This window comes from Physeter macrocephalus, chromosome 13, assembly GCF_002837175.3.
Source record: "Physeter macrocephalus isolate SW-GA chromosome 13, ASM283717v5, whole genome shotgun sequence".
NCBI lineage: Eukaryota > Metazoa > Chordata > Mammalia > Artiodactyla > Physeteridae > Physeter > Physeter macrocephalus.
In genome coordinates this window covers 26,513,557-26,521,923 of record NC_041226.1, presented here as the reverse complement: position 1 = coordinate 26,521,923, position 8,367 = coordinate 26,513,557, and the positions used below count along the sequence as shown (strand labels likewise).

General features: G+C 35.2%; 1 protein-coding gene across 1 annotated transcript in view; it reads right to left on the bottom strand.

Annotated features, from left to right (window-relative positions):
• The window catches only part of SUGT1 (SGT1 homolog, MIS12 kinetochore complex assembly cochaperone), a 70,722-nt gene that overhangs the window by 53,393 nt on the left and 8,962 nt on the right, over positions 1-8,367 (bottom strand). Inside the window, exons 5-10 of the mRNA XM_024126003.2 lie at positions 8,133-8,203; positions 6,976-7,029; positions 6,574-6,590; positions 5,528-5,562; positions 3,782-3,878; positions 2,682-2,789 (exon numbers count right to left, since the gene is read on the bottom strand). Of these exons, the coding sequence (XP_023981771.1) occupies positions 2,682-2,789; positions 3,782-3,878; positions 5,528-5,562; positions 6,574-6,590; positions 6,976-7,029; positions 8,133-8,203 (382 nt within the window). The remainder of the gene's footprint in view (positions 1-2,681; positions 2,790-3,781; positions 3,879-5,527; positions 5,563-6,573; positions 6,591-6,975; positions 7,030-8,132; positions 8,204-8,367) is intronic.

Genomic DNA, 8,367 nt, shown 5'->3' with positions numbered 1-8,367 from the left:
GACGCAAGAGGAAAGAGATATGGGAACATATGTATATGTATAACTGATTCACTTTGTTGTAAAGGAGAAACTAACACACTATTGTAAAACACTTATACTCCAATAAAGATGTTAAAATAAAAAAAAATAAAAACAAAAAAGATGTGGCACATATATACAATGGAATATTACTCAGCCATAAAAAGAAATGAAATTGAGTTATTTACATATATACACTACCAAATGTAAAATAGCTAGTGGGAAGCAGCCATATAGCACAGGGAGATCAGCTCGGTGCTTTGTGACCACCTAGAGGGGTGGGATAGGGAGGGTGGGAGGGAGACGCAAGAGGGAGGAAATACGGGGATATATGTATACGTATAGCTGATTCACTTTGTTATACAGCAGAAACTAACACACCATTGTAAAGCCGTTATACTCCAATGAAGATGTTAAAAAATAAATAAATTGATAAATAAATAAACAAACTGTGGTACGTCAAAAAAGAAAAGACACATGCACCCCCCCCCCCCAATGTTCACTGCAGCACTATTTACAGCAGCCAGGTCATGGAAGCAACCTAAGTGCCCACCGACAGATGAAAGGATAAAGAAGATGCGGTATATATATACGATGGAATACTAGCCATAAAAAGGAACAAAAGTGGGTCATTTGTAGAGACGTGGATGGACCTAGAGACTGTCATACAGAGTGAAGTAAGTCAGAAAGAGAAAAACAAATATTGTATACTAACGCGTATGTGTGGAATCTAGAAAAATGGTACAGATGAACCGGTCTGCAAGGCAGAAATTGAGACACAGATGTAGAGAACAAATGTATGGACACCAAGGGGGGAAAGCAGGGGCGGGGTGGTGGTGGGATGAATTGGGAGATTGGGATTGACATATACACAGTGATGTGTATAAAACAGATAATAAGAACCTGCTGTATAAATAATAAATAAATAAAATAAAATTCAAAAAAATAAAAACAGAAAGTTAACTGGGCATCCTATACTGTATCTGGTAACCCTACCTGAAGCACATACAGAGACACAAATATGACACCTTCTTATCTTCAGAAGACTTACTAAGAGTAAGGGAAATAAATGTGTACATATAAACAAACTACTATACAGGAAAGGCAAGTAGTTATGTAGCATTTAAAGAAAGGAGAAAGGGGCAAAAAAGGCAAACTGGGAACACAGTAAGAGGGGCTGGGGAATGGTTAGAATCAATAAGCACTCATAAGATTCAAAGGAGAATAAATAGTAAGACAGGACACTGCTTAGTTAAATCCTCGATTGTAGCCACACATACTTGTGTATTCACCAACCACACTATTCCATTATACAAGGTGGCTCAGTAACACAGGTTTTTAAGTTATTTGCCATCTATCACACTAATCAATTTACATTTAAATTAATTCAAAAAAACATGCATTAACAACCTCTCAATAGAAAGATGTACAAAAATGCCAAACTCTTAATTTTCTGACCTATTTCCCTCTCAAATCTAGTTATAGTTTTGTGCTTATTGTACCCAATATTATCTTATTAAATTCTACCCAATGTGGATGGGGCCAGTAAGAAGAAAATCTTCACAATATGTCACCCTTTTTCTCACTTTCTATTGTCCAAGCAACTGTTTCCTATCTCTGCCTCTTAAGTAAACAGCTTTGTATTTGTACATTTCAAATAGATAAGTGAGCAGATCATTTTTAACTAGATGCAAAAACTACTGCTTCTTTACTTCCTGCTCCAACCCTCTTCCCGTGTCCCCTTCTTCCTGCAGGCCCAGTTACCATTTTTCATGACACAGGCCAACCCTGATTCTATTCTTTGATAGGAAAATTCACACAACTGAACTCAAAAGTTAAATAACACACTGTGCTGCAGGACATATGCATTAAAAAGGTGTAGTAATGGAATTTATATCATTCTTTCTCATTAACTCATCATACACCTTCATACAATCTTACAGATGAAAGGATTTCAGAGTTCACAGTCCATATCCCTCTCATTTTTATAGATGCTGAAAATCTTGTCCTATGTGTGACTACTCTAAATTAACAGGGCAAGCAAAGAACTAGTCAGACTTTTTGATTTTCAGTTTAGTATTTTTCCTGCTAGATTATACTTCTACCTACTCGTACTACATCTTTTGACTGGTAGCTGATATATTCCATGAATTTTAATTCTACTGCATATTTTTACTTCTTTTTGAAAATATAAAGCAATCTAGAAATTATGGTTACTCAAACTGCAATTTAAATTATTCATTAATCCTTCATAACAAAGTAACCTAAAAGTCAGCTTAACTAAAAAACAAGAAAGCAGATTCATCTTTATAGTAGTCTGTATTTTTAACTGCATAAGAAAGTGTGAGAGAAGTATTTGCATATCACAACAGACCAAAGTGACAAGTTCAAGACATGAGACACTGTCAGTATCAAATCTTAAAAAAATGCTGATCACTGTATCTTTTATGAAAACCTCTTTATTGAGAAGTATTATACCTATCTTAATAAGCATACAAACACTTCTGAGGTTAGATTTTTACAATCCATTTTCCTAGAATTTGGGAAGGTGGAAAAACTATTCAAAAATTATTGTTCGTATTTAATTTAAAGATATGTGGCTGGAAGGATCTATGAGCTCACAATCACAGATTACCACTGACAACCCTTTTCAATGATCTTACCTTTGTTGGAAGTACTTTAAATGTGCTCTGTTCTGGTATTATAGGGTGAAGAAGTCTCAGCTTCAAATTATAATCCTCTCCAGAAGGAAGTTTCACCAATGCGGACAACTAATGATCACAAAATTAGTAGCACATTTTATAAATTTATTTAAAGAAGGGTAAAGTACTTAAACTGACTATAATTACAGAACTTCAGTACTGCTGCAGATTATTTTCAAAACTTTCTACAGAATATCAGACTTAAGAATCTCAAAATAATCTTTTAAAAATCTGGTATCCAGGCTTCCCTGGTGGCGCAGTGGTTGAGAGTCCGCCTGCCGATGCAGGGGACACGGGTTCGTGCCCCGGCTAGGCCCGTGAGCCATGGCCGCTGAGCCTGCGCATCTGGAGCCTGCGCTCCGCAAGGGGAGAGGCCACAACAGTGAGAGCCCCGCGTACGGCAAAAAAAAAAAAAAAAAAAAAAATCTGGTATCCTTCGCATGAATTCTCATATACATAATTAAATAGCAGAACAGAGTATGTTTCATAACACATACTGAACATTTAAATCACAAGGAAACTCAACCTACAAGAACAAAATAATACAGTACGTAACAAAGAAATATTCATGTGCAAAACATCTAGTTCTACCATGAACTCTCTTAAATATCTACACAAGGTTTTCTACTAAATGCAAATAAACCAAGTTATTGAAAGTCATACTCATTTAATATGGTTAATAAATTGTAAGATATATAAGTCACAATAAATAAGTGGATCTTTTTCATGAAGTATACCATACAAATGCGTAACCAAAGCACGTATCTTACTAATGTCTTTTATATTTGTCAACCAAATTCTGCTTTGAATTCCAAATCTAAAGAAAGAGAAAACAGTGCAACCTAGCTATAACCTACAGTATACATACTCTTTGTCTCAAAACTTCAAATGATTCAAATGGAAAAACAATGCTTCAGATTTTCATCAGCATTTTCCACATTATCTCAGGAAGAAATGATATATATCTAATAGACTGCTATAGATTATTCCGCAATATATATTTATATTTACACATAAAAGTATTTAACCTCAACCAAAAATAATTTAAAAACTATAATAACCTCTTTTTCTGAAAATTCCACATTTACATCATTCTTCTGAACATTCTTGATCATAAGTGTAATGATTACTTGAGATTCTGTTTGATACCAGTCATACCTATTAAAAAAGAAAAAGGAAACTTAAAACAACTTAAATTTTCTTAAAGTTGTTGCTTGTTTTATCAAGATAAAAACTGTATCTAATCTGATGAACAACAAGAGCTCCACCTTGAGGAACAAAATAGCAAAGCAGCTGTTGATTGAGTCACAGAAACAATTTTATGTAACTAATTTCATATGATCTGTACTAACGGAAGAGAAAAGTAGGTCGATGATGTCCAAAACCCCTCCAGTGGATTTAAATACTTACGTAATTTTCTAGGTTCTAACGTATCTCTAATACTGTTGTGCTTAAGCTAATTGGGGTTTTTTTGGCCACACCACACAGCGTGCAGCCACATGCACAGCTAGTTTTAAAGATAAAATTTATTCTAACAGGTAACAATTCTAATACACCATCAACAGTTTTATCCTCTCATTTCAACCTAATACTAAGAAGTAAACACTTTCATCCCTATTTTACAAATGAAAAAAAAAATGTAAGCTCAGAAGGGTGAGGCAATTGGCACATCAGTAGCAGGCTTTACACTGGACCCAGGTCAACCTGACCCCGCATTCCAGGATCTCTTTACTGAAGCTGAGGGCAAACAGCCCTGAGCACAGGGGACAAAAGCAAATGAGCTAAAATTAAAATAATTTAACTCATTCTGCCAGGCACAATATTAAATACAGTACCTTCCTTCAATCTCAAACTATGTGGGAAGATTAGTGTGCCTAGAGATTCTAATTATGTGTTATCTTTCCCACTGAAAGCTCTAAAAATATATCATCACTTTCAAATTAAACTGGATTATAAACTCCATGAGAGCAGAGCTATTTATCTATCCTGCCACTATCACATTCCCAGGACTAAGCACAGTACCCTGATACATGGTATATTTATTACATCAATGTGGGATTATTTTATACTCCAAACGCTCCAATTATTAAGTTTATGTACCCTACCCCTGCTCCTGTCACTAAAGTTCCTTGTTTACTAGGTACTTGGAGAGTCATCCTGTATCTCCCCAGAAAGAACATGAATAAATTGTTTTAACATTTTCAGGCCATTTTACGTCAAAAGCAATGGATCTTTAAAAGTCTCACAGTTTTCCTTTGAAACTCAGTCAGGATGCAAAGCTCGAGATTAATGCCTTGTGTTTCTTTCTGTTACACTACGAATGCAAGTTGTACACACAGCTAATGAACAACGAGAAATAACTCAAATACTTGCTAAATACTTATTCATGATTGTAACTGCTGCCCTCAGCAAGTGACTTTCAACTCATGCAGAATTATTCTATGAAAAATTTACTCCAAATATAAAAGGCAGGTAGAGTTACAATTCTATTAAGTCTACTAACTTATTTACCTAGGTAACAGCAATAAGTTAAATGGAAGAGGCTCTCTTTAATACATGGAAAGGTGACATAATGTGGAATCAGGTGAAGTAAGTTTTAATTCGCAATTGATTTGATTTTAACCTTAATATAAACACTAATTCAAATCAGTTAACAGTCTTACAATTAGTTTTTCAAGGCTTTAATATGATTTCTTTTATAAACTAAGAAATACTTAAATCACAGGTAAGGACTTGCTTACTATTAAACAACAGGGTTTTTTCCCTTTAGGCATATTTAGCACGCATTATGAAAAACAAACACTTACTTGATTTTTGACTGATAAGTCCTCTGGGATGCAGACTGATTTTGACAAGTTGAAAGAGAAAGATTTTTACAAGTTAGTTTAGTAACTGCATATTACAAATGCATGTATTATTAATTTACCCGGTGTTACAGTTACTTTGATATGGAATAACTACATGAAAACTTCCTACAGAGCATGGTATCCACAACTGTTAAATATACTCACCTTCACAAGAATTAGAATACTCAGTTGTTTGGGTTTTTTTAATTTAATTTTTTTTAACATCTTTATTGGAGTATAATAGCTTTACAATGGTGTGTTAGTTTCTGCTTTATAACGAAGTGAATCAGTTATACATATGTCCCCATATCTCTTCCCTCTTGCATCTCCCTCCCTCCCACCCTCCCTATCCCACCATTCTAGGTGGTCACAAAGCACCGAGCTCATCTCCCTGTTACTCAGCATTTTAAAAATTTTATGAGTTTCAATTTCAAAAAGCCGTTTTTTCTTCTAAAATAAAAGAAGGATAAAAAACAGAAAAATTTCTGAAGATATGTTTGGAAAAGGTTACATATAAAATGTCTAGTTCCAAGATTCAGTAACTCTCTAAGCTGAAAATAACAATAACATTAAAAAAAACATTTTTAAGACTACAGTATAACCTTCAGGCTTAACAATGGCATCAAACTGCTCTGGAAAAACATACGAAGCACTATTTCCATGGTGCCTTCCTGATACTGTCTTACAACGTTTATGGCTGGCCTCTCTGAAACAAACATTCTACACTGACCACTGAGAAACAAAGTGACTCTTAACCAATACAAACTTTCCTAAACTATGTGTGCCAGTTCAGACTGTAAATCTAAAGAACTTGCCCTGGGTCAATGGTGGCCTCTAAGTTGTCCCTAAATAAGAAGGGAAGAGACAGGGTTTGGAGGAAGAAAATAAGTAAAACTGCCCTAGAGAGATATGTAACTGACAGAAAGCTCATTCCGAGTCCTGCCTCAAATATATTTGGTCATAATATAATTAAGTAAAAACACAAAAGATAAAAGCTTTGGACTTACCACCTTGGGCTGTGATCCTATTAAAAACATAAAAAGGAAACATTTTCAGGTAACAGTACATGTATAGGCAAAATTACATACATGATTTCTATGGCACAAACATACTGACTAAGCAAACCAATTCTCCATACATACCTAATAATGGAAAGTGGTTTAACTCTGCATCCTGGAGTCACCTGAGACTCCTCAGTAATTTCCTACCAGTAATACCACTGCAAAACAAATCCATCCAAATTTCCCTTTCTACATAACGAATGAGGTAAAATATCAAAATACCTTGGGAAATCCCAACCTAAGAGAACATCCACTACTTAAATTGTAAGTTATAAAGTTCAAAACAAAAAAATGTCAAACATTTCCTTCTTTTTAAACGGAAAGACCACAGGAAACCTGCATACTTACCATTCTGAGCTTCTTGACACCTTTTAATCCAGACAATGAAATCAGCATCTGCACCTAGAAAGAACAAACCGACTGTAACATCACTCATCTGCACAACCTAACATATTCATTCAACAAATAATTACTGAATACCTATGTTCCAAACACTATTCTAGGCACTGTGGATGCAACAGTGAATTAGACAAAAATATCTGTCCTAACAGAGTTTTTAGCTATCCTAATATTAAACCTATTGGTTAGGTTTAATATTTAGTTGTTCATCCTGAAGAATTCTGATTTTTAAGAAATCAATTTTATCTGCCTGCCAATGCAGGGGACACGGGTTCGATCCCTGGTCTGGGAAGATCCCACATGCCACGGAGCAACTAAGCCCGTGCGCCACGACTACTGAGCCTGCGCTCTAGAGCCCGCACGCCACAACCACTGAAGCCTGCTCCGTGTCCCCCATGGAGCGAAACCATTCCCAGTTAGGAGCTACTGCTTTAGAGAATTGTGACAACACTAACATAAGATGAAGATAAAATGATAGTACACAATTAGGATTATGTAGTCTGTAACTATCTATGAGATTACTTACAACCTTTTTGTACTCTGCAGACTTTTTGATACTTGGCTCTTACAATTTCTATACATTACGCACAGATATCTATACTACTGTGAAAATTTTCATCTATTCTCAAAAAGGTGATATTAGAAACTCACGATACTCTCAAACCTCCATGTTTCTTCAATACCCTATCATACTTTACCCCAAACTTAACACTTCATGTCTCAATAAAAATTTTCATTGTAAGATTTCCTTATCTCAGCAATCTGGATAATAACTTAATAGACTTCTGAATGTGAGAGCAAATTAAACTTTCACTTATCCATTAGAAAAAAAATTAAAGCCAGACTAAGTACTGGGAGCACACTAAGTGTTTATATAGTTTCCTGCTTCTGATGATAGTTTATCTGTGATTTAAGTGCTAAAGAAAGGCCAATTTAATCAATTTAAGTAAATTTAAATTCTGCAATCAACACGAAATGTCATTAAGAAGAGAAAAAAGCTGAGTTTCTATAATTAACTTAAGATTACACTAACAAAATTCAGCTATGGTATTTAAGACACATAGATATAATGGATTAGTGTACTAACCTATAACTCTAATACTTACCATCTAATTTCTGTCCTTCTGTAAAAGCTTCTAGAGCAGCAGCATAGTTTTTTTCATGGTATTCACATATCCTGCATGAGCATATTAAAAACAAATACACACACGAGATCATGAAAAAACAGCCTTCTTTCTAAATAATAAAAAAAAACAGGGCTTCCCTGGTGGCGCAGTGGTTGCGCGTCCGCCTGCCGATGCAGGGGAACCGGGTTCGTGCCCCGGTCCGGGAGGATCCGAC